Source organism: Rhinolophus ferrumequinum, chromosome 15, assembly GCF_004115265.2.
Source record: "Rhinolophus ferrumequinum isolate MPI-CBG mRhiFer1 chromosome 15, mRhiFer1_v1.p, whole genome shotgun sequence".
In the NCBI taxonomy this organism is placed as follows: Eukaryota; Metazoa; Chordata; class Mammalia; order Chiroptera; family Rhinolophidae; genus Rhinolophus; species Rhinolophus ferrumequinum.
The window spans coordinates 43,319,564-43,347,371 of record NC_046298.1 but is presented as its reverse complement, the minus strand read 5'-3'; the positions used below and the strand labels follow the sequence as shown (position 1 = coordinate 43,347,371).

General features: G+C 53.8%; 1 protein-coding gene across 1 annotated transcript; it reads right to left on the bottom strand.

Moving 5' to 3' along the window:
• DHX34 (DExH-box helicase 34) lies at positions 1–27,689 on the bottom strand. Its single transcript, XM_033128637.1, has 16 exons — positions 27,600–27,689; positions 23,449–24,451; positions 20,768–21,079; positions 18,332–18,586; positions 16,916–17,018; positions 15,810–16,027; positions 13,366–13,540; positions 11,265–11,458; positions 10,319–10,663; positions 9,928–10,101; positions 9,435–9,552; positions 8,190–8,296; positions 5,324–5,620; positions 4,336–4,512; positions 3,990–4,128; positions 1–3,448 (listed from the first exon to the last, which is right to left on the bottom strand). The coding sequence occupies exons 2-16, from the start codon at positions 24,154–24,156 to the stop codon at positions 3,315–3,317; spliced, it is 3,456 nt and encodes a 1,151-aa protein (XP_032984528.1). The 5' UTR covers positions 24,157–24,451; positions 27,600–27,689; the 3' UTR covers positions 1–3,314.
• Positions 27,690–27,808: the final 119 nt, after the last annotated feature.

The window sequence follows — 27,808 nt, the reverse complement described above, 5'->3', positions numbered from 1 at the left end:
AAATTCAAGCTCTCATACATACTTTGCTGGTGGGAGCGCAAATTGGTAAAACGACTTTGGAAAAGAATTTTGAAGAATCTACTAAAACTGAACATAAAGTCCTGTGACTAGCAGATCCACTACTGGATATATGCCCAACCGAAACACACAAAGGTGCTTCCCAAAAGCCAGGTACCGTGTGTTCTAGCAGCATTATTTGTAACGGGAACCAAGCCAAATGCCCATGACAAAAGAATAAATACACTGTGATTAATTCATACAACAGAATGAACAAACAACAGCTCCATGCAACATGATGTTGAATGCAAGAAGCCAGACACAAGAGAGTACTTTTTTTTTTAAGTTCTAGAATGGTCAACACTGGGCACTGGTGTTAGAAGTCAGACTATTGATCACTCCTTGGGGCCGGGGGCAGGGGGCAGAGGTAGGGCGGGGCGGAGGGAGCCGCAGCTGGGCTGCTGGGGGCTGGTCTGGTTTATTTCCTGGTCCGGATGCTAGTGGCACAGGTAGGTTTCATTTTCTGGGAAAATTCACTAAGCTGCTCACTTATGATGTGGGCACTTCTGTATGTAGTGCTTCAAGGGAAAGTTTTATTAGATTGGTGCAAAAGTAATTGCGGTTTTGCAATTATTTTTAACGTTTTAAACCGCAATTACATTTGCACCAGTCTAATAAAAGACTGGAATGAAGACGTGCATGTTTAAACGTGCAGAATTTGCATGTTTAAAGATTCTGCTAAATAGATCTTCCAGAGAAGGACCAATTCCCTTCAAGGTGGATACAAGTGCCCATTTCCCCACACTCACCAGCAGGGGGCATCATCAATCTTCTTAACCTGGGCCAATCTGATGGGTGCAAAATGATGTCTCCAGGTTTATTCCATGCAATTGTGAGAATGGCAAAGCCTGGCTCCACCTGGAGTTTTTGCACACGTACCGGAACACACTTACCTCCCCAAGTAAGGAGTGGGTAATAAGAACGTCTGGTACTGACTGTTAAGGGGTATAGAGTTCACCCCTGAGGGGCTATGACCCCTGGGTTTCCTCAATTCGGACAGATGCCCTGATGGCCATCTCGGGGCATTAAGAGTTTGTTTCCTCCCTTCTTCCAGCAGGTTCCTTCAGACTCACTCCCCAGGATGGACATAATAGAGATGCTTAAGGCTTTTTGACAGACACTGGGTGGCTTTCATTTTCAGCTCCCCACCCCCCAACACAAATATAAAGAATTCTGTTTCTTGCCTGTAGGACATTCATTTTATTTTGTTTTAACGTGGAAAAAGGAAGGAAAGCAAGAACAGTGTCCTGACAAGCCATAATGTTCTGAGATTGGCTGGACAGGGGCGGGGAAGCTCTGAGGTTAGTCTGTCCCTTCATCCATTTATTTCTCGATTTTCACTCTGAGTTGGGGAAGGCATTTTCAGGGGCCATAACAGAAAAGGGACAGAGATCTGACGACCCCAAAATGGAAAAGTTTTGAGTAAAGTCACCATGAACAAAGCCAAAGGATAAGCAGCAGACTGGGAGAAATGTTTATTACATCTATGAGGAAGCTTAAGATCCACAATATATAAAGAGCTGCTGTGAACCAGTAAGAAAATGACAAAGAGCCTAGGAAAAACATAGTCAAAAGATTGGACAAACAGCACAGAAGAGGAAATACAAATGGGCCAGGATAATGCAAAGACGCTCGGGCTCACTGGCGATCAGGGGAAATAAAAACTACTGTAAGTCGGTACGGCCTGTATGGCAGGACATTGGGACAATGGATCAAATGACCTGTAAAACGCACCTTCCCTTGGACCAGCGATCCCACCTCCAGGCATTTATCCTACAGACACCCACGCATCTGGGAATTACATGTGTGCAAGGATATCACTGCCAGCTGTTTGTAGGAGCCAAAGATTGGAAGCAGCTTCACTGTCTCTCCATACAAGCCGTTACACAAGCGTGTGGCACAGCCATGTAATGGAGCACTCTGCAGCCACGCAAAAGAACGTGCAGGCTCACTGGCTCACAAGATCTCCGAATTCCACTACGCGCAAGTTGCAGAACCATGGGTGGTATGGTCCCATGTTTTGAAAACTCAAAACATTCCATTTCCACATGCACATGTGACTGACCAGTTACACCAGCCGGCTTGACCTTGGTCAGCGGGGAGAACAGTCCGTGCGTGGGATGGCAGGAGCCCAGGTGGGGCCAGGCCAGGAGGGGACTAGCGGTCAGATGCTGGATCCATATTGAAGGGGGTGCCAATGGGATGGGCTAAGAGTGCAAGCAGGTGGGAGAGAGGGACCAGGCGACATGGAGCACCTCGGCCTAACGGGGAATGGAGGTGCGCTGTTACTGAGCTGGGGCACAGGCCTCTGATTTGGGGGAATACAAACTCCCGAAAGTAAAGCTCAAACATCTTGGTTGGGAGAGAGAAACAGATGAATGTATGAATGGTAAACGGCTGAATGAATGAGCACTAACTAAAAACTGACTTACTGGGAGGGGGCTGTCCCAGGGAACCCAATTTGGCTTCCGCTGTGTTAAGCCTGAGACGCCCATGAAGCTTCACGTGTTGATGCCAAGAAGGCAGCTGGACACTGGAGCTGGGACGGAGGGCAGCGGTCAGGCCAAGGGCGGGGGAGAGACGGGATGAAGCCGAGGACTGTCTGAGCTCATGGGGAGCGCGGGCAGAGGGAGGTGGGGGCAGGGCAGGGCGGGGAGGAGGCCTGAGAGCAGCCCAGGCACGGCAGCCAGGGAGGGGGCATATATGGCAGGGGTGCCCCCCTTCCCCACCACGGCAAGGAGGCACTTCAGGGACGGGGACAGCGTGGCCGGACCGTCGTGAGGGGCTGAGAATGGACCTTGCAGCAGGAACGGCCCCCGTGACCGTGCTGGGGGTGGGTCCTGCAGGGCAGCCTGTGGTCGGTCCCACGTGAACACTGACACCACCCTCCTCACCAGCTCTCCAAGTGACACGCGTGGATGCGCCAGTGCCTGGTCTCCTGCGTTCAAGGGAAAGCAGAGGCCCCGAACAGACAGGGGAGAGCAGCAGCCAGAGGACCACGATCCTGTCCCCAAAGCAGAAGTCCCTACTCGGCCACAACCACCCCAGGCCCCATCGGACGGCATGAGAGCGAGACCGTGGGTTCGACCCACGGGGCAGCTGCTCCTTGCAGGGTGGGCAGGAGCAAGCTGAAAGGTCCGACTCAGTATGCTGACACTTTCCTCACGCCGCCTCCCCACTTCGGGGGGGGGGGGGGCAGGCCACAGTTCTGAGCCAGGGGCGGGGGCTCAGGGGGAGCGCCAGTCCCTGTGCTGGGCTCACACGTGCTGCTTCCGGTGCCGCAGCACCTCCGTGGGCGTGAACAGAAAGTCCTGCTGGCAGGCCTCGCAGTGGTAAGGCCTCTGCAGGGCCGACGCCTTCTGCGGGGGTTCGGGGGCGGCTTCCTCAGCCCCTAAGAGAAAGGGGAAGGGCGGCTGAGGGGGCGCTCCGCTGCGGGCTCTCACCCCCACCCAAACTCCGGGCACCCCAGGGGCTCAGGCTCTCCCAGCCTTTGGGGAATCTGGCTCTGCCTCCTCCGGGAAGCCTTCCTTGATCACTGTGCACACACAAGCAAATCTTCACTTTGTGTCCCAGAGACTGAAAGCGACAGCCTGAGAGGGCCCTGGGGTGGGGCCCCACGACAGCGGGCACTGGGTCAGCGTCTGCCCACTGCAGCATCCCCTGGGTAACAGCAGGGTGGACAGAGCCACAGACAGACAGAAACACAGCGGCGGACCTCAGAGAGACCAAAGAGAGACAGACAGAAATGAGAACGAGGGGGTACTCCAGGCCCTCCCCAACCTGGGTGCCAGCTTTCTGTGACCAAGTCTGTATGTGGCACCTGCCAGGCAATCCCCAGTATGTCCAGCGAATGCCCAGACACACAGGAAACCACCAGGATGGACAGACAGCTGGGGGGCACAGGTCCCCAGTCCCCACAGCCGCATGCTTACCCGGGGGGCCGTCCTGCGGGGCCTCAGGGCAGGTGTTCTCATGCGCGATGCGCTCCAAGGGCGTCAGCGGCATGTGCAGGCCGCAGTGGGGGCAGGTCCAGAAGGTACGGAGACAGTCGCTGTACAGGTCCGTGTCGCTCTGGGGCAGGCAGGCCGTGTCAGGGCTTAAGCCCCTGTCCCCGCCCCACCACAGCCAGCCAGACCCTCCCCAGAGCGTCTGGGGCGGTCAGGCCCCATTCGGAAACTGCACCCCTGGACTAGGTTGGAATGGGGGTGGGGGAGAGCTCCCTAAAATCCCATCTTCAGGGGCAGAAGGGTGAGGGGCCCAGGTGGGGTCCATGCTCACAGTGAGGCAGTTGTAGGTGAGGAAGTCAGTGACTGCGTAGCCCCCTTTGGTGGGGTGGGGGGACAGGGTGGAGTTGCCAAAGAGGCCGGGGAGACTGGGGGCAGTTGTGATGGTCTGGGGTCCCACATAGAGGTTCTGGGCTTCCAGCCCCGTGAGACGCCGGAGGCTATAGAGAACCTGAGGAAAGAGACAGGAGATGGACTCAGGGAGACACTAGCCGAGCACCTGGATCTGACTGTGCCTGAAGTCCACCCTGGACTTTTCACTTACGAGGGCCAACAGCTTAAGCTAATCATAACAGGTGTCAGACACTCATGACCTGAGTTTTACCTAAAACATGCCCTGATGCCCCACCTCCCATCTCAGCTGCCTTCCCCAGGCCCCTCTGCTCTGCCACCTGTGGGACCACATCTAGACCTTGAGTGTAGCCTTTAAGTCTGACCACCTAGCTCCTCCTCCCTCTGACACAGCCTGTTCCTCTTCCCCTGGTTCCCTGGGTCCCTCCACTCCGCTACGAAGTCATCCTGGATTGCACCCTCTTCCCCACCCCTGTCACATGTAGCAGAATCAGGATCAATTCTCAACTCCCCACCTGAGAGGTGAGGGATTGGTTTCAAATCTGCTCTGCCCAGTCCTTCCCGACTGTCCTCCTGAGTAGGTCCCTTACCGCTTCCCTCGCACACCCTGCATGCCTGTAACTGTTAATGAGGGGGAACCTGCACGAAGCATGCAGTAGGTGATTGATATGCACCTGAGGAATAAGGGCTACAGGGGTTAACAGCATGGTCTCTGGAGCCAGGCTCCTGGGGCAAACCCTGGGTCCAACCAAAGCTGTGGGATCTTGGGTTTATCATCGACCTCCCTGGTTTGAAAACCCCCGAATGTGCGCACAGTAGGGACCCTGGCATCCAGGCCCCTGGAGCCTTCCTCCCGGTGGCGGCGGGGGCCCCTCAGGCCCTGGGTGGCGCAGGCACCCAGGCGGCGGTACCTTGGACGCCATGAACTGCAGCAGCTCCCTGCTCAGGGCCTCCACCTCCTTGCGGGGGACGGGAGCCTCCTCTTCCTCTTCCTCCTCCTCCCCCTCTGGCTGCCGCTGCCCCCGGCGGGCCTGACGAGCCAGCTGCCGGTCCAAGGCATGTTCCCAGTGGGCACGGAGCCGCAAGGAAGCCGCCAGGAGCCGGACAGCACTCTCACTGTCCGGAAGCTGGAGCTCCAGCCAGCCATCGGCCACCAGGCGGCAGCAGTCACCATTGGTGTCCAGGGACCGGCTGAACAGCAGGAGGGACTGGGAGAGAGGAGACAGAAGACAGGCAGTGGGTGAGGCACAGGCTGCCATCTTTTTTCTTTTTTTTTTAAACTTGTATTTAAGTGTGTTTTCCCAGGACCCATCAGCTCCAACTCAAGTAGTTGTTTCAATCTAGCTGTGGAGGGCGCAGCCCACAGTGGCCCACGTAGGGATGGAGCCGGCAACCTTGTTAAGAGCACGGCGCTCTAACCAACTGAGCTAACCGGCAGCCCCTCAGGATGCCATCTTAGAAGGGCCCCGCCCAGCTGGGCTCCTGCTCACCCACCTATCCATCCACCCACTGATCCATCTATCACCTGGCCATCCATCCACCTGTCCGTCCAACATACCCATCAGTTCCCTCACCCATCCACCTCTCTATCCATCCACCTGTCCATCCATCCACCTGCCACTCATCCACCTGTCCATCCATCCACCTGTCCATCCATCCACCTGTCCATCCAATGTATCCATCCAGCCACCTACCCCCCCCGCCCATCTACCCCCCCACAACCATTTCCTGCACGCCTACTCTGTGCCAGGCACTCTTCCAGGTGCCCGAGATACAACTGAACAGATGACGTCCCTGCCTCCGGGGAGCTGACATTCTCCTTGGAGAGACAGACTAACGAAGACTTCAGAGGAAAACGCAGCAGACGTCCTAAGAAGGCAGGGCGGTCATTACCGGTGTTGGGGGCAGACGGCTGGGGGAGCCCAGTCTTTATAGGCTGGGGTTACACACGCGTATGTCTTGTCGCCACTCATCGAATGGTGTCCCTACCGTTGTACATGTCGCTCTATATATTTTATCCTCAAATACATAAATACCGAACTCTAGTTAATCGGACGTGTGCTGATGTGTCTGAGTGAAGGGCACTGATGTCAACAACTTTAAACACATCAAGAAAGTTCTAAAAACCCACCTACCACAATGCGTGGTGAGTGGACAGAGGGACAGACATGGGATCAAGTAAGAGAAACGCCACTGGGAGGAGCCTGGCAGTCAGGGGCTGGGTGCTCACCACACACTTCTTTCGATTTTTCTGTTTGAAAACCGTCATGCTCTATTGGGGAACATTCCATGGCACGGGGTGGGGGGAGTGGACGGGGCGGGACTGGCCACGCATCAATGGTTTGGGGGCTGGGTGATGGAACAGGGGGTTCCACAGGTGATTCTGTCTCCTTCTGTGTCTGTTTCAAATTCTGCATCATGAGCAAACGGTGCAGAGGCCAGGGAGACCGAGGCAGCAGGCATGTCGCAGCTGGCAAATGTCTGCTGCCCCCCCCCCCCCGGGGCCCTGCTAACGGCGCTGCTTTGCCCCGACCGCGCTCCGTCCCTTCTTTCTGATACTGACCAGAGCGTCTGGCGGATCCTTTTATTCGAGTGTCTGCTTACCGTCTGCCTCCCCCTCATGTGTGAGCCCTGCAGATGCAGGGAGTTTTGTCACTTCTGATCACGACTGCATCCCCAGCACCCAGAAGAGTAATCAGTGCCGGGCACGAGGTCGGTGTACAATAAATGAAGGAATGTGGAATTGAGCAGATGAGAGCGAGCTTTCACGGGGTCAGCAAAATCTGAGGCTCGAGGAACCTGAAGGATTTCTCTTCCCTCCACCTTCCTGGGGGTCAAAGTGAAGGGGTCCTGGTAATGGGGGCACCCATCTGATGAGCAGGACAGGCATTAGGTGCGGCGTGTGGCCCCGGCGCTATGGCTCGGCCACTTGCTCCTGTGTGGCTTAGGCCAGTGACGTGCCCCCCCACCCCCCAAGCCCATTCTCCTCTGTAGTGAGATCACGGCCAGGCCTGGAACGGTAGGGGGCACGCAGCGAGCACACGGGGTCAGGACTACACTTCCTGCTGCAGGCACATATACAAGTGTATCTGCAGTCTGAGCATGTCCTCGGCCTCCACCCAGGTCCAGCCACCATCCTCTTCCACCTGACACTGCCGTCACCTCCTTGCTGGGCTCCCTGCTTCCACCCCACCTCAGGTGCTGTCCCAGCTCTACTCTGAACCTTTCTGGGGGTGTGTGGCGGGGGGGCTCCAGTCTCACCTGCCTCTCTGACCTCATCTCCAGCCACTCTCCCCCTCACCGACTGTTCCAGCTGTTCTTTGTGCACACCAAGCATGTGTGTGCCTCAGGGCCTTTGCACTTGCTGTTCCCTCTGCCTAGGACACTCTTCCCTCAGGGATCCCTCTGGCTCCTCCCTCCCTTCAGGTCTTTGCTCCATCACATTTTCTCAATGAGGGTCCCCCAGATTGCTTATTTCGTGCTAGAACCTATGCCCACCTTCACCCTCACCCCACCCGTGCTAGTCTTTTCCTTCTCTCCATCACTTATGACCCTCTAACATCTCATTTAGTGCTGTCCTGGGTTTATTGCTATTGTCCGTCCTCCCCCGCTAGATGTCAGCTCCACGAGAGCAGGGACCTTCAGCATTCCTGGCACATGGCAGGCACTCAGCAAGGGACTGCCGAATGAACAGCAGAATGAGAAGAGCAGCCAATCAACAGTGTGCAGCCAGCCCGGGGCCACCCCATGCCTCCTGCCCCGGGGACGGTATCACACCTGGAGAGCCGGGATGCGGACGCAGTTCACCAGGTACGGTTTGTTGGTCTCCAGCAGGGAGACGAAGGTGAGGAGCTGGTGCCTGCTGCTCATCTTGTCCTTGTCGTCTGAAAGGGGCAGAGGACAGCTCAGGCCCACCCCGCGCACTCGTCTCCCACTCACACCCCCTGCACCCAACGGTGCCCCGGGGCCGCCTGTCCCGCCTGGGCCATTTACCCATCCGGATACGCTCACACATAAAAGGTCTGTGACTTAGCTGTAAATACTTTGTCATAATGAATATGACTCTAGCTATTTGGTAATATTAAGAAATATTGTTAACTTATTAGGAGTGGTAACAGTATTGCGGGAATGCTAGTCACTATTATTACTGTTATTGTTATTACTAGATGACATGATACCTGGGATCTGCTTTAAAATGCTCCGGCAAAAAGGAAAATACAGGAAGGGGACAGAAAAAACAAAGATGGCAAAATGCTGATGGCCACAGAAGCTGGGTGAGGGTTTGTCACACTCTCAACTTAGATGATGCATAGAAATTTTCAGAATTAAAAAATAAAGGAGAAAAACAACATAATACGAAGAGGGTAAACTGACTAGGAATTTACAGCAGTTAAAGATTAGAAGTTTCATATTCTATTTTTGACGTTTAAAATTATAAACCTTATCTTTTTGAGTCAGTATTTCCCATTTTAACATAGTATGCACTTTTGTTTATAAGCAGAAAGAGGAGCTGTGTTCACACACAACTAGCTCAGACACAGCACACAACTAGCTGTCAGGTTGCAGGGGCAAAGGCCCCCCGGGAGCACACAGGCCTGCATCTTTGGAGGGGGACCCCTGGCTGGCACCCCGCCTGGGCTGTGAGCAGCTGCTCAGCTGAGGTGGCTTTTATGGCCTGGATTTGACTAGAAGGGAGGCTGGACGCACTGCCTGAACGCTGCCTTCCAGCCCCACGGGGCTGGCACAGGCCCCTGGGCAGGGCCGTCAGGGGGCCCCAGAGCCCACAGGACAGGTCTCCTCACAGGCTAAAATCCCAGTCCCTGGGTGTGGCCAGTGCTGGGTCAGGTCTGCTAACCACGGGAGGGCGAGGCCCAGCGTGGAGAACTCGCCAGGGCCACCCAGCCAAGGCTGGCTCCCCTCCTGCAGGTCCCACCTCAGCAGCCCCAGCAAAGGCAGAGCGTGGGAATGAAGGGGTAACTTCAGACGGGAGGTAACTTCTCTCCCCACTCGGGCTCACCGTACCTCGGCTCCCTTCGCCGCCCCTGGCCTCCTGCTCCTGTGTGTGCAGCACCTCGGGGCTGCTGGCGAAGACGCAGGTGGGGTGCAGTACGGTACCCTGCTTGGCCTGGGTGTGGAAAATCTGGAGAGGCCAAAAGCAGGCGTCAGGTGACAAAGGCCCTCAGACCTGCTCTTCCCACTGCTCAGAACACTTTTCCTCCACCCTCTTGGCCAGGTTCCCTCCTCCACACATTTCTCAGCTCAGAAGTCCCCCCCAACGGAAAGCCTGTCTGACCCCGCCCAGGCTGGTCAGGTGCCCCTGTGCTCCCCCAGCCCCGAGGCTCCACCCCTATCCCAGCCCCAGCCATGCTGGGTCATCTGTCAGGGAACAGGTCTGTTTCCTCACTGGCCCATGAACCCCATGAATGGGTCACAGTCATGTCCCCAGCACAGGGCAAGCACTGGAAGCTGTGTGGAATGACCACGCACAGGCAGTGGGGGCAGGAAGCAGGCCCACCTGGTCCGAGTCCTTGCGGCCGCTGTTGAACGGGTCCGGGATGGCGAGCTGCGGGTAGAGGCCCCGGCCCAGCACGAGCTTGAGCAGGGCCAGCTGGCCCCGGGTCAGGGCCTGGGCCGAGCTGGCGGCCGCCTGCAGCTGCTCCAGGTCATGCCGCAGCTTAAATTTCACATCCTGGTGGGAACAGGGGAAGGTGGGGTCCCTGGGGACTTGTACTAGGATACGTGGACCCAACGGGTTCTGTGGACTCTGGGCCAGGTCCTGTCCACGGAATCCTGTCTCTCGAGGTGAGGGCAGGGTTGTGTCCCCTCAAACCCCCAGGGCAGGCCATGTCCCCACTCTGGTAAACTCCAGCCCTGCCCCCCCAAGCACCCGCCGCATGGTGCCCCACCTGGATGTCCACATTGTCGCCAGCCCCCCGGGAGGCTGTGCCACCCCGGTCCTCATCACTGGAGCAGCCGTCCTGGTCCCCCTGCAGACACAGCACCTTGCGCCTGCGCCCCCCGCCCTCCTCGTGCTGGCGCTTCAGCTGGTACAGGGCCCGGCGCTCCCGGCGCTGCTGCAGCCGACTGTAGCTGTCCCCCGGCTTCGGGGCCCGGGCCCCAGCCAGCAGCCCGTGGTCCTCCAGCAGCTCCTTGAACTGGCGCCGCAGGTTGGCCATCTCGTACAGACGGTGCTCCTCTATACCCCGGCGGCGGCACCACCTGCGCGAGTTTCTGCTCCGTTCAGATTTCACCTGGGTGGAGGGACAGACACCAGGTGTCAGGATCCGGCCAGCGGGGAGAAGGGGCTGAGGCTAACACACCATCCCCACTACCCCCACACGGGCCGACACCAGCCACGGGGAGGATGCGAGGCAGGGGGGCCACCTGTCAGCCTCCGTCACTTGCTTTCTTCCTTCTTCAGGTCTCAGCCCCACTGCTCCCCCGACAGGAAGCCCTCCCAGACCACACTCGGGCAGAGACCCCCTCCGGGCTCTCTCTCAGCCCCTTGGATTCCTCATCACAACCCGTTCTGGGTGGTCACTGTCTAGGGACGGGTCTCCTGCACCGGACTGTGAGCCGCAGGAGCACAGGGCAGGTGGTTTTGATCACCACTGGGGGCCCAGCTCTGCCCAGCGCAGGGCCAGGCCCGGGCTAGGGGCTCAGGAAACATGTGTTGGACATACAGATGCCACCCTAGGAGTCTGGGCTTTCTCCAGATGGCACTGGTTTTAATCGGTTCTTTAGAAACCTCAGGCTCCCCCTCAAGCCTGGGTGTCTGCACATGTTGGTCCCATGAATGGAGACGAGGTCTTCCAGCCAGATAGGAGTGGGGGGCTCTGCCACCAGCCTCACCTGCACCCAGGTATTGAAGACATTGAAGAGCGTGAAGGGGTCACCCTGGTCACTCTCCAGGGGCCGCCGAGCTGCTGCACACTCCAGGTTGCTCTGGGCGCTGCGGGTGAAGGGTGACTGAACGCTGAGCGCGGCGGCCATGGTGAGCACGGGCTCCGCCAGGTGGAACATGGAGCCCAGGATGAGCATTTTCCCTGGGGGGGGCACCAAGCTGAGTCGCCCGCCTTCCTCCCTCCATCTCACCCACAGAGGGCCTCGAGAGCCAGAGGACAGAATCCAAGCCACACACAGTGCTTTCTGGTCATGTGACCTTGGGCAAGGCCTCAGTGTCCCCATCTGGAGGTTGGAGACAAGCACAGTCCCCGCATCCTCGGGCATGTGGTGGGCACTGGTAAGTGCTGGCTGCTCCTGTCAGCAATGCCACCACATGCCCTGCTTTTCTCTTTACAACCAGCTCCCCCAGCACCCCCCACCCCGCCTTCCTGGCACTCACGTTAACCTGCCAAGGTCGTGCCTCTCTCCCCCCCTAGACCGTGACGTCCACAGGGTCTGTACTTGGCTGCCTGGCACATGGCAGGCACTGAATTTTGTGCCTATCTCAGGATGACTCTTCCTGCCATCTCTGTTTAAGGTGGAGGCAGAGAAAGGAGGAGAGGAGGGGGCGAGGGGAAGGAGGGGAAGGAGCAGGGGAAAGGAGGGAGAACAGGAAGGACGGAGAGAGAAGAAAACCAGCAGGAACCGTAGGATCATGTGGTACAACACCAGTTGCCGAAGTTCAGGCCCTTCCTGCCTGTCCCACGGTCAGCGGCCTAACCTCACGTGTCCCCACAACGGCCTTTCCGGAAAGTTCCTGTCACACATCTAGCCTCATAAGATGAAGGCAGGAGGCAGTACAAGTTTGTCTCCGGACACCTTAGCTCCATCACCTCGGGCAAGTCCCTCCACCCTCTGTGCCTCTGTTTCCCCATCTATGAAGGCAGTAAGGGCAGCGTCCACCTGCTGTGAGGATGAGCTGTTTCACGCTGGGAAGTGCTCAGGGTGCCCAAGTGGTGGATGACTGAGTCCTCGGGACATAGAACCACCCAGCACTGACTCATCCGTGTCTCCTGCCCTGCAGGGCCCATGGACAGACGGTTGTCAGCCTGCCTGGGGAGTGCCTCCCGGCTCTGCCCGCCAGATGACCCCGAGACAGTGAGTGACAGCCTTTCTCGGAGTCTCACTTTCCTCATTTGGAAAGTGAGCGTCACTCATTCCTGTCCCACAAGAGATGACGTGCCTGACACACTTAGCAGCCGCCTGACCAAACCCAGGCACTGGCACTCGCTGGTTCCGTGCCCTTGGGCACAGCTCTCCACCCCCACCCTGCAGCTGAGCCTGTTTCCTCATCTGTACAACGGGGGTGTCTGGAGGCCCTACCCTCATTATATGAAAATGAAATGACGTAAGGTCCATAAAGCCTTTCACTGGCATACAAGAAATGCCCACAGAATGTTCTTTTTCTTCTCAAATCTGATCTTCCTTGCTCTAGCTCTGTTTCCTTCAAAAACAAACAGAAACAACCACTTCACAGCCATGGAGACCCTCAGAGGTGGTGGTCTCCCCCTCCTGTCCACACCAAAGCTCCAGTTTACTGCAATGATGGGGACTTGAATGATATTAATACAGGCAGAAGGTTCTATTGCACAACGTGCTTAGGAAATGGTACCGAGAGTGCTGAGCTGTGAATATTCTGTGAACTGTAGATTTCTGATAGAATATCTTGAGTCAGGAGAATTAGGCAAGTCGAACACGCCTGGGTCAGTGTGTTCCTTAAAAGGGGCAGGGATGACGCAGGAGTGAGTAAGAGGAAGAGGTTTTGAAATCCTTGACTGACACACAAGATGGGTGCCAGGGTGGAGCTGGGGACAGATTGGGCAAAGTGGTGCCTGTTTGTTTACTGCTGTATCCCTGGCACCTAGAACAGTGCCTAGCACTGAGGACCTGTGAATAAATGAACAGGGCCCAGAGAAGGATCAGGCCGGCCCATGAGTCACTTGGAGAGCAAGCAGTGCCCTCCACCCACCCAGCGCCCCGTGTGATTACCCCAAGGGGCGTCCCTCACCAATCACGACGTCCACAGGCAGCTGGGCCAGCAGTGACCCAATGGGGGTGAGGGCCTCTGAGCTGTCCAGGGCCCCCTGGTCCCGGAGGTAGAGGATGGCTGTTTCTAGGCTGGCAGGTGGTGGGGGCTCAATGAAAGGGAAGGTTCGGGGGTCTCCCACACTCATGCTCTTCATCTGGAATGAGAACCAAACTCCCTGAGAATGGGGGACACATAAGCCACTGTGGAGCACTGAGAAGGCTGAGAGATCACAAACTGGTCACACTTTAAAACTCCTAATGTCAAGGCCATAGTACAGAGACAGGGGAGAAGGGCCAGTGTCTGTCTCTCTGTCTGCCCGGCACCTCTTTTACCAGACCCTGACCATGGAACGAGCACATGACCTGAGCTGGGCCAATCAGAATCCTTCCCTGACTTGGGAACCTGGAGGTGGCAGAGACAAGTTCCAGCATCCTCTCTGGTTGTGAGGGGCCAAGATGGGAGCCCAGAACTGCTGTGGTTATTTTTCCATTGCCTGAAGATTAGCCCATCCACTGCAGATGGAGAAATCCTTAATTTTTAATAAGCTTGACCTCCCTCCCACTCCCACTATGGATACACAAATGCATAAAATCCCCTTTTCTGCTTACAAGAGTTTGAGCTGGGTTTCTCTCACTTTCGACCAAAGAATTCCCATTAACTCAGAGGCCAGAGGGGTGGCAGGTGGTGGGGAAAATGAAGTGAAACATGTACCCGTCACCGGGCCTTGCATGAAGAGGAAGGCTCAGAGAGCCAGCCTGGGGGTGCTCAGCCCAAGTCTCCCAGCGAGGTGACCTGCTTGCCTGGCCCTTATCTAGAGGCCACCAGACATTCTAGCTGTCCACTTGGCAACCAGCCATTTCACCTTCCTCCCTGCTCACCAAACCTTGATGTTGTCTGAGAGATCACCCAATACCCATGCAAAGACCATTAAATTAGAAGCTCTGGGCAGGAGGGAGGGCAGAGATTTTTTTTAAAGCTCTCCAGGTAATTCCAGTGTGTGGCTGGGGCCGAGAATCAGTACTCCAATCCAGTCTGGTGACACCACACCCCTGGACAATTACAGGTCACAGAGTGGGCACATATGACCCAGTTCTGCCGACAAGCAGGTTGGGAAATCAGCCAGGGGGCTTCCGGGAAAGGTTCCCGTGGCCTTTCAGTAAGACACACAATGAGGGACAACTTGTTGCTCCTGTCTCTGAATAGTAAAGGAGGAGATGATGCCCACGGCTGCCAGAGCCACGTGGCATTCATGACGTGGGCTGGGAGCCTGACAGCCCCAGATGGAACCCCAGCTCTGCTACGTGCCAGCTGTGTGACCTGGATCAAGTTACTTTACCTCTCTGTGCATCTGTTTCCTCATCCTTAATTGGAAGATGACCTGCCCCATAGAGTTTTTTGTGAGGATCAATACGGTTATATACATAAAACACTTATTACAGAGCCTTAGCCCACAGCAAGCACTAGATAAGTACTTTTTATCATCATCATCATGAGGAGAGCTGCTGATAAACTGAGGTTGGAAAGATGGAGAAAGCCCAGGTCCTTTATGACATGACTGATCCATGGTGATAACCAAGCCTGGAACCTCTCTATCTCGAGGCTTCTTATTATATGAAACAGTATGTTTTCCTTATTGTTCAACCCAGTGTTTTTCAAACAGCAGGTTATATGGCTCAGGAACTCCATGAAGTAGGTCACAACCAGCATTTTTAAAAAATGAAGTCAAATGAATAGAAATTATCAGAGTGTATCACCCGTAGGAAGGGGCTGGTTTGCGCCACTCAAGCACTTGTGAGCCTGCGGCAGATACCGCCCCCCCCCCACTTCACCCCTTTCCCTTCCCTCTTCTTCCTGAGCGCAGAGACACTTCCCAGCCACCCCTGCAGCGAGGTGTGGCCTGGAAGGAGCTCCAGCCAGGGTGAGTGGAAGGGAAGTGCACCCCTGCTGATCCGGCCCGCAAAGCCCGCAAACCCATCTCCCACGCTCCTTCCCCCTCGCTGGCCGGCACAGATGATGAACAGACCCCGGGGAGAAGATGGAGCCACAAGAGGGAAGGGGTCTGGGTCCCTGAATAAAGGAAACGCCTGCCAACCAGAGAATGAAAGTTCTGTTGTGTTGGCCCTCCTGGGAATGGGTCTAAGGGAAACTAACTGCTGAGATATGAGCCATGACGTGTATCCAGAAACCCTGGTTCTAAATGCCACTTCTTGGCGGGTTTTCTGTTACAGCTGAAAGCACTCTGATTGAGTCACGAGGTTGTTCCTGTGACCCTGTCGATTTGGAAAACAACTGTCCCCTGAAAGTGGGATCTGACATTTGGCAGTGGCCTGGCCAGCCCTGCCCTTCCTGCCCTGAACCTGGGATTGGTCCTGTCTCAATGCCCCAGCTCTCAGGATCCACTCCCCTCCCCGCCCGTGCCTCACCTGCAGCACCAGCGCGTCCAGGGCTACCCTCCGGATCTCCGGGACTGCATAGGGGGCGAAGGCATCGTAGTCTGACTCGGCATAGAGGCGGAAGCAGACGCCGGGGCCTGTGCGGCCCGCCCGGCCCTTCCGCTGCTCAGCACTGGCCTGACTGATCCAGAACTCCTGCAGCCGCTGCAGTTTGGCCTGGGGGTCGTAGCTCATCTCCTTCACCTTCCCTGGGTGGGGAGGAGGGGAACAGGGAGGAAGGGCACCTGTGTGCAACGGCCACACGGCCCTGCACACGCCTCCCCAGCCCTTCATTCACTGACACCCTCACTTATTCCTTTACTTCATCAACACTGAGCGACAGCTCAGTCTGGGCCCAACCCTGACATTTTGTGAATGTCATTCACACATCCTTTCATTGATTTTCTCAAGGCTTTGTTTATTCACTGGTTCAGTCATGTGACAAGTAGTATGGAGCACCTACTATACGCCAGGCACTGTACTCGGCACTAAGGATACAGCTGCAAACAAAGCAAAGTCCCTGGTCTCACAGGGCTGAAGAGACACCATATTTCATCAATTCTAAGACCAACCTGTTTTCATATCATGTTGTCTCTGATGCACCTTAAGAATGAATGGCATGTCCATGTTTAACAGACAGCATGTGAAAGTTTTCTTCATGGTACATAAAACTGTGGAATGTTTTCTCATCACTGGCATCCCAGACTCAATGCTATAAGGTGGCTGCTAACATTTATTGAGTTTGTGGGGCTCACTAGGGAGGCAGGCAGTAAACAGAAACACAAATACAGGATCTCGCAGTCAGGGGCAAAGCACCGCCGTTAGCAGGGCCTCAGGGGGGGAGCAGAGATTTGCCAGCTGAGATGCCGCCTGGTGTCTCAGTCTCCCCTCCCCCTGTACCGTCTGTTCATGATGGAGAATTTTAAACATACACAAAAATAGACAGAATCGCACGCAGAACCCTCCTGTCCCATCTGCTCCACAGCCCTAAACTGCCGGCTCCCTGCTCTGGCCGGGCGTCCCCTTGCTGTATCCGCACCTCTCCACACCCCACACGTCTCCCCAGGTCCCTGGGTGGCTGGAGGAGCAGCCCTTACCAGAATCTACTACAAAGCGGATCCCATCAATGGTGACAGAGGTCTCGGCAATGTTGGTGGAGAGAATGCATTTCCGGACTCCTGGGGGGGCCACGTCAAATACCTGGGGGGAAGTGAGGAGGTGACATCAGAGACTGACTCGGCCCCTACCGAGCCCTGGGATGCCCCACAAGCACCCCACCCCCTTATGTCTAAAATAGCCTCAGCGCCTTCCGCTGAACGCTGTCGTCCTCCGGTCTCCCTCTCGGAAATGGCTCATCCTTCGCCATATCACCTGGGCCAGGAACCTGGGTCCTGGGTCCTCCCCTTGCCACCCCCAGCCACACCTCAACATCTTCATCATTTCTCGATTTCATACCATCCTCCCCAAACTCACCGCCCCCGCCCTGGTCCAGGCCCCTGCTTTCCCACCCGGACTCTGTTCCAATTTCCTCCCTGGTCTCTGGCCTCGACTTATCCCCTCCAGTCCATCTTCACATGCAGCAGAGGGATCTGCTAAAGCACAACTTGGCACTGGCCTCACCTTGCTCAGAACCTTCCCAGGGCTCCCCCATGTGCTCCGGACAAACCCAGGCACACACTGGGTCCTCCAGGCCCTTTGTGTCTAACCCTGCATTCTTCTCCAGGCTCGTCTCTCCCAACTTCCCCTTCACAATCTAGACCCCAGCCACACTGCACGCCGTTTCCCAGCTGCCCCGTCTTTCTCTCACCCCAGGCCCTTTGCACAAGCTCTTCTCTCAGATTCAAAAGAGACAGTCAAGCATAGTGGCTAAGAGGGGGGTCAGCAACTCTGGCCTGGAGGCCAAATTCAGCCTGCCACCTGTTTTTGTGAACCAAGCTGTGATGGCACACAGCCTCACCTGGTCAGTCTACAGCTGCTTTCCTGCTGTAGAGCTCAATCATTGTGACAGAGACTAGATGGCCCACAAAACCTAAAACTACGTCCTCCCTGGCCCTTGACAGAAAGTTTGCCAACCTCTGGTTAACAGCATGGGCTTGGGTGCCAAATTACCAAGTTCCACAGACTGGCTCTGCTACTTACATGGCTTTGCACAAGTGCCTATCTCGGTTTCTGCATGTTTAGTGGGGATGACAGCAGGACGTGGCAGAGGACTCACTGAGACCCCCGTACAGAGCTCAGACCTGCTGCCACAAGTGCTCCATACACATCAGTGGGACACTCCTCCCTGCCCGCTTCCTGAACTGCCTTCCCCCTTGTCTCCTGCTCAAAATCCTGCTCAAAGTCCTGCAAAGCTGAGCTCCAGGGCCTCCTCCCTCATCAGGAAGCTCAGTCGGGCGTACTCCCCACCCTGTGCAGCCCGCATTTGTGGGGTCACATTCCCCCGACGCCACCTCCTCCCGCGGCCCTCACAGCTAGACCGCTCCCTCCCCGCCCTGCCGGGCTGCACGTGACACCTTGTCCTGGTCGGCCACAGAGAGGGCACTGTGCAGTGGCAACACCACCCAGCGCTGCGTGTGGCTGGCATAGGTCTGGGCGGCCTCGAGCACGGCGCTGATCTCGGCCATGCCGCTGAGGAAGACGAGGAGGTCGCCCCGCTCCTCGGGAGGGTACTTAGTGTCAATGGCCTCCAGCACCCTGAGGAAGGGCCGCGGGTCCAGCTTCTCCGACTTGGACGTTGTCGGCTCGGCCTCCTGCGGCTGGTACACGACCTGTGAGGAGACAGCCCCAGGCAGGAGCGCCCTGTCACTCCAGCTCAGGGCAACAGCGCTGGGAGGCCACAGGCTGACAGAGGAGACATGACTCAGTCGGAAGGCAGACAGCACACTCAAACAGGATAACAAAAGGACAAAGTATTGGGGCAGCCAGACGGCTGAGTTCGTTAGAGCGCAAGCTCTGAACAGCAGGGTTGCTGGTTCGATTCCCACATGGGCCGGTGAGCTGCGCCCTCCACAACTAGATTGAAGACAACGAGCTGCCGCTGATGCCGGAGGGGCAGCCAGGTGGCTCAGGTGGTTAGAGCGCGAGTTCTCAACAAGGTTGCCAGTTCAATTCCCGCATGGGATGGTGGGCTGCACCCCCTGCAACTAACGATTGAAAACAGCGACTGGACTTGGAGCTGAGCTGCACCCTCCACAAATAGACAAAAAAAATTATTTTTAAAAAAAGGACAAAGTATTAAGATAACTGGAAGGCTTCCGGGGTGCTGGCAAGGTTTGATGTTGTTTAATCTGGGTGCTGGCCGCATACAGGTATTTAATTTGTGAAAATCAATTGCGTATACACGTGACGCATGCATTCTTTTGTGTTTGAAAGGTGGTCATCAAAACCATAAAGTACAGCGTTGTGTGAAGAGAGCCATGTTGAGAGGAGCTGTGACTTCGGTTGAGGGACACAGCCTACTAGAGACCTCGAGGTGGGGAGCTGACTCTCCTTGGCCCACTGTGCAGTGGAAACACCTGGAAGCCAGAGGGAAGGGGGTCTATTAGTGCCATCCATACAGGTCCGCCTCCTGGGGCAGACAGGAAGGTGGGCAAAAGGAAATGCGGATCTGTAAGGACAAACAGAAGCTTTCTGGCACAGGGTCTGTCTGTCTGTGAGCAGGATTCGAGTCCTGGCTCTGCCACTTCTGAGTCGTCCTGTGAACAAGTGACTTCACATCTCTGAGCTTCACTTTTACCCTCATGGCTTGTAATTCCCGGCACCGAACTACTGAGGTCATGGAGAGGGACGCACATGTTAATTGTGGAGCATACAGTATACACTCAATAAATATTAGCTGTGATCATCATCAATATTATGGATAAAACTATATGCAAGCCAGAGTAAGGAGGTCAAGAAACTGGGGGAAAGTTCAGGATACAAATTGCTGGGAAAACTGAAGAGCAGGGAAGCTAAAAAGGATCTCTGCCCAGTCTGGGTAGAGCAAATTGTAAGAGAACCTAAAAAACATGATTTCTGATGAATACCAAACTCCCTTTGTCCCACCTGAAAGGCCTGTCTCTTGATTTCAGCTTCTTCAGCAATAGACGTACCTGGGGGGAGGGATGTGTAATGAAACACGGTGGAGTCAGGCTCACCCCCAGTACTGCTGTGAGGATGGGACAAGATCGGATGTGTCGAATGGTGTGATCCCCAGAAAGTCTGCTCTTTTCTTCCCTGGCACACAGTCACCTAGAGAGCGATGTCACCAGCCTCCCTTGTAGCGAGGTGGGGCTCGGAAAGAATGGAAGCAACTGAAAGGTCATGTCAAACTTAAAAACAAACTGGATGTTCCCTGAACTTTGGCTCCTCCCCTCTTCCTACAAGTTATGGTTGTACAGACCAGGACAATGCCCCAGGACAGTGGTTCTTGCCGGGCGTGGTGCTGCCCCCATGGGGCATTTGGCAATATCTGGAGCGAGATTTGGTTGTCACAGTGCGGGGAGGGGAATGTTATTGGCTGCTAGTGGTAGAAGCCAGGGACACTGCTAAACATCTCACAGCGCACAGGACAGCCCCACAACTAATAATTATCCAGCCCAAAAGGTGAACAACGCTGAGTTTGAGAAACCCTGCCCTATGAGATGCTAGAGCAATGAGAAAGGAAGAGCCTTGGTCCCCGAATGACCACGTGGAACTGAGCTGCCCATCAGCCTGGACCAGCCGGACTGTTAGAGAAATAAACTTCTCTGTTATTTGAGCCTTTACATTTTGGAGTCTCTTCTAATAAGCACTTAGCACTCTTCCCGCCATACTGTAAATGCTCAGAAAACGGCAGCTTTAAAAAAGACAGAGAGAGAGAGAATATCCTTATTGATTGAAGGGATGGGAAACAGAGCCCCAGAGCAGAAACGGGACACGTCCGGGTTTGGCCCAAGGCCAGACAGGGCACGTGAAGGGGGGAAACTGACCGTGATGGGGAACAGCCTCCCGGGCACCTGCACCACAGGGGCACTGCCGAAGTAGCTGGAGAAGAGCGAGATGTTGATGGTGGCTGACATGAGGATGACCTTGAGGTCAGGCCGCTGGGGCAGCAGGCTCCGGAGGATGCCCAGGAGGAAGTCGTTGTGGAGGTGCCGCTCGTGGACTTCATCCACGATCAGGACCTGGTACTGGGGCAGGCTGGGATCTCGCTGGATTTGCCTCAAGAGCAAGCCCACTGTCAGGAACACAATCTTGGTGGCCGCCGAACGCGTGCTCTCAAAGCGGATCTGGTAGCCGACCTGAGTGCGTGGAGGAGGGTAGTCAGGAGAGGACCCTGGGCCGGGACACCAGCCCCTTACCTGGCCCAAAATGAAAAATGAGCAGAGGTCCCCACATCAGGCTCTGGAGTCCAACAGGCTTGGGTTCGAATACCACTTCTGCTACTCAAGTGTTGCTGACTTTGGGCAAGCAGTTCCATCTCTTGGAGACATATTTTTTTTCTCCCAGACGCTGTGAGGATTATACGTGCTAATGCACATAAAGTATTTGGCACAGAGCCTGGAAAATGACATTAATTAATAATAATACTAATAATTAGCCTTTCTTAGAGTCCTTACTATGTGCCACCAACTATTCTAAATGCTTTATGAGTATGTGTATCAACTCATTTCATTCCCACAGCCACCACAGGCTGTAAGAAGGATTCTTATTCTCACCTCACAGATGGGGAACCTGACGTCACTCAACCAGGCAACACAGCTAAAAAGTACCTCACATCACACATGCGTGTGCATGTGATGGCAGAGGAGTTCTAGTTCTAAATGTAAAAGTTTTTAGAAAAATGCATAGAACATCTTCATGACCTTAAAGTGGGCAAAGACTTCTTAAGCAGAACCCAGTGTGCCAAGCATAAAAGGAAAATCACAGACTGGATTATATTTCAATGAAAAGATACCATCATCAAAAGACACCATTCAGAAAATGAAAGGCAATTCACAAAGTAGGAGACAAGATTTGCAATACATAAATCCTACAAAGGAGTCTTATCCAGAATCGAAAAAGACCTATAAATCAAGAAAAAAAGACAGACAATGCCAAAGACAAATGGAAAAAAGGCATGAGCAGACATTTCAAAAAGAGGATCTCCAAATGGCCAATAAATACGGGAAACGACGCTCGATGTCCTTAGTCATCAGGGAAATGCAAATTAAAATGTGATACCACCACTGGAAAAGCTAAAATGAAAAAGATTAATAATGGCAAGTGCTGGTGACGACGTGGAATGTACCGCTGGTAGGTGTGTAAATGGGTATGACCGCTTTGCAAAATGGTTTGGCAGTATCTATGAAAGCTAAACACATACGCAGATCTGATGACCCAGCAATCCCTCTCCCAGATATATACCCCACTAAAACATGTACCAAAAGACACCCAAAGGCACGTTATAGGATGTTTACCGCAATACCGTTCCCAAGGGCCTGAAACTGGAAATCCCCCCAATTCCGATACATGTGGCACCTCACGATGGAACACCGTGCAGCACTGCGAATGCACGGAGCACGCCTATAGGCTACAGTGTAGGTGAATCTCACCAAACTAATATTGAGCAACAGAGGCCAGGCCCAAAAGAGAACAGACTTTTTGATTCCATTTATACACAGAGAAAGAGGCAAAAATAATCTGATATTCTGTCATTCACTCAGATGTGATAATCTAGCACAAAAGTGGTAATTTATCACTAAGAATAGTGATGACCCTGAGGGCCTCAAGACAGTAACTAGAGGGGGAAACAAGAGGATTTCTGGGGTGCTGGTAAGGTTGATTTTTTTATCTGGGTGCCAGTTACCCAAAGATATTCAACTCGTGAAAAGTCACAGAGCTATATACCAGAGGTGCCAAAAACATGTCTACAAGTGGACACTTTGGTCAATATGGCTCAAGCAGTAGTTCGCCATAATCAGAAGTGTCTGGACGCTGATGGGAACAACTTTGAGCACCTCTTGTAACTACAGAAGTCAAACGTGACTTGTACTCATCTTTTGTTATCGGTATATATTGAGTATTACAATTTTAATACAGTTTTCCTTTCTTAAAACGTGTATATATTTTTTTGGCACCCTCTGTATTTATGACATGTGCATTCTTCTGTGTTGAAGAGTATTCTAACTTAAATAACAAATTTTTTAAATAGGAGAGCCAGGATTAGAACCCTAGAAACCATTAGTAAGAAAGTGTCGTCATTCTTTTTTTATGGCTGCCTAGAAAAAAAAAATTTGATGAATTTTCAGGACTTTTCCAATTTTTTTACTGTCAAAAGTGCTATACAGGCAGACCTCAGAGATATCGCGGGTTCGGTTCCAGACCACTGCAATGAAGCAAGTACTGCAATAAAGCGAACTATAATCTTTTTTGCTGGTGTAAGGTCTTGCCTTCAATTTGCCAAAAACAGCGACATCTGTGAAGAGCAATAAAACGAGGCATGCCTTACCGGGTACTGTTAGTGCCTTTACCTTTGGACCATATCGAGGCCAATCGGTAGATACATTTCTAGAAGAATCACCACTGGGTCAAAGGGTAAGAAGAGCTTTTGTAACTTATCAATATTGTCAAGCAACTTATTCCTCAAGGTCACGTGAGGAAAGCCGAAATCCTGTTAGCCCCCACTCACCTGTGCGCCATACTGACTGAGGCTCTCAAAGCCCACGCGCTTGGCCAGTGAGATGCAGGCGATTCGCCGAGGCTGGGTGCATGCCACGTGACTGAAGCCAGCGGCCAACAGGTACTGGGGCACCTGAGTGGACTTGCCGCAGCCTGTATCACCTGCCACCACCACCACCTGGTGCTCCTTCAGCGTCTTCAGGATGCGGTGCCCGTACTGCGCGATGGGAAGCGCTGCCCGCTCGCGCTGCAGTTTGGCCAGCCGCCCAAAGGCTTGCTTCTGGCCAAAGTCCAGGTAGTGCAGCAGGGCTTGGCGGAACTCGGACACTCGCTCCCGCGGCAGGTGCCTGCCCGGTGCCCGAGAGCCTCGAGTGTCAGGGCCGAGGACAGAGAGGTTGATGCGGTAACGCGGGTCGTAAGTTCGAGGTAGGTCAGCCAGTGCTGGGATGCTGGGCTCGGGATGCCCAGGTTCTTTCTCCTCCTTCCTGGTGGTCTTGAGATTCTGGAATCTCTGTAAACGTTCAAAGAAGGTCCAGAACTTCTGGCACTCCTCAGAACCCTGGCGGATGTAATCTTCATCACGGAAGAAGGCATCCTCGAAGAGACGCCGCGTCTCTGAACAATTCCAGTCCCATTTCTCTGGAGCCTCCTCCTCACTGGGCGCCCGGTGGCGGTCCCGGTGATCCCTGCCCTCCCTTGTTCTGGAAGGAGGAGGCATGTTGTACCTAATCACGGCACTGTCACAAAACTGGCCTCAGTTCTGATCACCTGGACCAAACATTCTCATCCATTCCCCACCTCCTGCAGTGAGATGCCAGTGCTTGCGATAAGGAATCACTTTCTCTTCAAAGAGCTGATTTTCCTCCTCATGGATGGCACAGGATCACCACAGGTGACAGCAGAATAAGTGGCCAGGGGCCTAGGCCAAGCTGGTGGCACACAGGGCATCTCATGACTGCTGCAGTGATCTCTGGGATATACACAGTTCACCCTGGATTTTCAGGCCCTGAATGCTTGGGGGAGAGAAGAAACTCATTCATCTTTAGAAACATTTACTGAAAGCCTGCTGTTTCAGAAGCAATGGACTAAGGGATAGTCATGAATAAGATCACCCTGAGCCCCCTCAGATGGTCACGGTCACATGCAAGAGACAGACATGTCATCAGACTGACAATCCAGTGATTGGGGCTGTGATAAAGGAAGCGCTGGGGGCTGTGTGAGTCTTTGCTGACCAAAAACATGAGACAGGTGTGGTATAAAGAAAATAGTAAGCCAAGGGTTCCTAACTTGGGGTCTACTGAGCTTCAGGACACCTGGGAACCCTTTGAAATTAAGTGCATAATTTTGCAAGTGTTGCATTATGCTATGGATTGCTCTTGCCTGCCTGGCACATCCCGTCCTTCTTTTTCTGATAATAGTAAGCACCTTCCTTTGGAGAGCAACCCTTCCTGGACTCCACATGGTCCTGGTGGCCTTTAAGTCAGAGAGCCCCTATTGGCTGGGCAAGTGACAAAGGCCTGGCCAATCCTGGTACCCTTCTCTCCTCTGAACCAGTGACTGGTCTGAGAGGTGGACACATGACCAAAGGAGGGCCAATCAGGGCCTTTATCTGGATTTACTGGGTTACTAGGAGGGAAAAGCTCTCATTTTATCTACTGTGGCTGGGCAAGGATGATGTAAACCCAGAGCTGCTTGTAGTCACTCCTGAAGATGATAATTTTTCCTAGATATTTATCCTAGAGAAAAGTCTGCACGTGGGCACAGTAAGGCATACACAAGGATGGCCACTCAGTCACTGAAAAGAAAGAAGTGGACGAGGGAGGGGGTGAAGCTTGGCAATATTACCTAGTGCTTGAGGCTCAGTGTCCTCCAACCCCCGCCTTCCCAGCTACGTAAGAAAATGTCTTTTTGCTTAAAGTTGGGTTTCTGACGCTCAGCTGAGTAAGTCCTAACTAATAAAGGGCATACATGCCCTCATATGTGCAATTTTCTGGAGGGGAAGTCCATCACTCAGATTCTTAAAGGGGTTTATGATCTTAAAAGGGTTCAGAGCCTTCCACGGTAAAGGCTTTGGCGTCAGGCAGATCTGGGTTTGAACCTCGGCTTCACCATTCACTAGATTTGTGACCACTGGCAAATTAACTCCTTTGAGGCTGTTTTCTTCATCTATAAAATGCAGACAATGCCCATCTCAAAACATGGCAATGTTTATCACCTAGCCTGGTATAGAGAAGCCAAATAGTAACTAGTATTCCAGTCCAGTGCTTTCTCCCAATGATGACTAACACAGGGAAAACAGTGAGAAGAGCCAGGGGCATATAACCTGGAAAAAAATTGCACCCAAAGGGCCACAATTCGCCTTCATAATGGTATTAGCAATGCTTTCACCTACTCTGCCTTCAGTCTCTCAAGGGCCTTCCTGGAGGAGTTCAGAGACTGGATCTCTGAGGTCTCGGGGGAACTCCAATAACCTTGGGAGTTATTAGAGCCAGATACAGGTTTCAACTGAGGAAGAATTTGTGAACTGGCAGAGAAGCAGTCGCCTTGGGGAGTCCACATCACTTCTTATTAAACACCTGGACTAGGTGATGCCAGAGCAGCTTCAGAGGGAATTCCTATTCTAGGAAGGCGGTAAGAGGACAGGGCCTTGAAGGGCTACTGTGATCCTGAACCAGTGGTTCTGAGAATGAAATGGAGAGCGTTCTTCTCAGACTATAAACGGCCTATGCAGGCATGTGGGCCCGACGGAGCATCCCCGTGGCTCTCAAGGTGTCTCCTCTTTTAAGCGACCTCTTAGATTGTCTAGATCTACTAGTTTCTCTATCACTGTGTCTCTGACTCTCTCTTGGTTTCATTTCCCTACACTTGTGGCTTTTAGAGGTTTTCTTCGCGTCCCTATTTCTCTCCTCTCTGGCTCTCTCCATCTTACGGTTTCAGCGTCTTGTCGTTTTCAGTCCATCTTGCTCACCACCTGCATCTCCGTTCCCTTTCCTAGTCTGGTCCTATCTCACTTCGTTTATCTGATTTTCTCCCACTGTTTCTATTTTGCAGTCTGATTTTTTTTTCTGGAAGTCCAACTGTCTTTCTCCATTTGACCTCTCCAGTACTCCGTTTGCCTCTCATTTTCCACCTGAATCTTTTTTTCTGTGTCTCCATTTTTGTCTCTCTCCGGTTCTCTCTCCATCACTCTCCATTTCTCTATCTAAAATTTTGTCTCACAATTGTTTGAAGCTTTAACAATAGCTAACATTTACTTAGTCCTTCCTCATTTCTCGAGTACTACTGTAAATCACTCGTCTGCTTACATGCACACATATACAAACCCACACACACATATACTTTTCTCACAACCTTAAGATGGTGCTATTATCACTATTTTACTGAGCCACAGAGGTTAAGTAAGTAGTTTAAGTGGCAGTTGAGGAATTCAAACCTCGGGATTCAGGCTTCCCTTACTCCTTTCTCCATTTTTCAATGTGATTCTCCAGTGGCTGGCTTTATCCCTCCATTTTTAAACACTCCATGTGTCTGCCTTTATCTCCCACTTCCCATCCCACTCCCGTTCTCATCTCTTGCTTTCTCTCCGATTCTCTTCCCCTCAACCCCTTCTCTCAATCCGCCCATGTCAGCTTTTGTCGGGCTCACCTACTTCATTGTCTCCACCTTTCCGTGTATTTTGGTCTCTCCCCATGATACAGTCTCTCGCTCCTCCATTTAAACTGTCCTCCTCTTCGGTCTATTTTTGTTCCCAAGCTTCCATTCTGATCTTTCTACGTTTCCCTCCATCTCCCACGTTCCCGGTGCGATCACATTTCTCTCACAGTCTCTGAAAGCCTCTCTCGGTGGAACCCATCAGCTCCTCGCCCTGGACCTCTCCAGTTTTCAGCTTTGCTCCTCTCTCAACCTCCTAGTCTCTCGGTCCCTCAATTTGTCGCAGCTTCTTTTCGTGCCTCCATTTCTCAGGCCTCTCTGTCCCTCAGCTTCTCTCAGAAACGCTCAGGCTCCATCTCTGTCCGTTTCTCCCGGCCCCTCGGCCTCTTCCAATGCATTTCCTGATCTCGGGATCTCCCTCCACCCCTTAGCTCGCTCCCAAGCTACCCCTGACCCACTCCAACTCCAGCCGCGGAACCACAGCCCCACGCAGCCGCCCCGCCCCCTCACCTCATTAACCGCCACGAAAGCTTCAACTTCCGGTCTCCAGCCCCTCACGCGCGCGTAGCCCTTCCTGCGCCTGCGCACGCCATCTTCACGGCTCGGCCCCGCCCCACCTCAGACAGAGAAGCCAATGGGTAGCTGCGAACGCCCAAGTCCCACTCTGCGCCTGCTCCTGCGCACGCTCCGGCCCCGCCTCTTTTTGGCCTGAGCCTCGG

What these genes read in the sequence shown, in the direction of transcription:
- DHX34 (XM_033128637.1), bottom strand. Translation starts at nt 24,156, where the DNA reads ATGCCTCCTCCTTCCAGAACAAGGGAGGGCAGGGATCACCGGGACCGC. An exon ending in CTGTGGCCGACCAGGACAAG is followed by an intron (nt 17,019 to 18,331) that starts GTGTCACGTGCA and finishes ACTTCCCCCCAG; the next exon opens with GTATTTGACGTGGCCCCCCC. An exon ending in GCGACAATGTGGACATCCAG is followed by an intron (nt 10,102 to 10,318) that starts GTGGGGCACCAT and finishes TGTTCCCACCAG; the next exon opens with GATGTGAAATTTAAGCTGCG.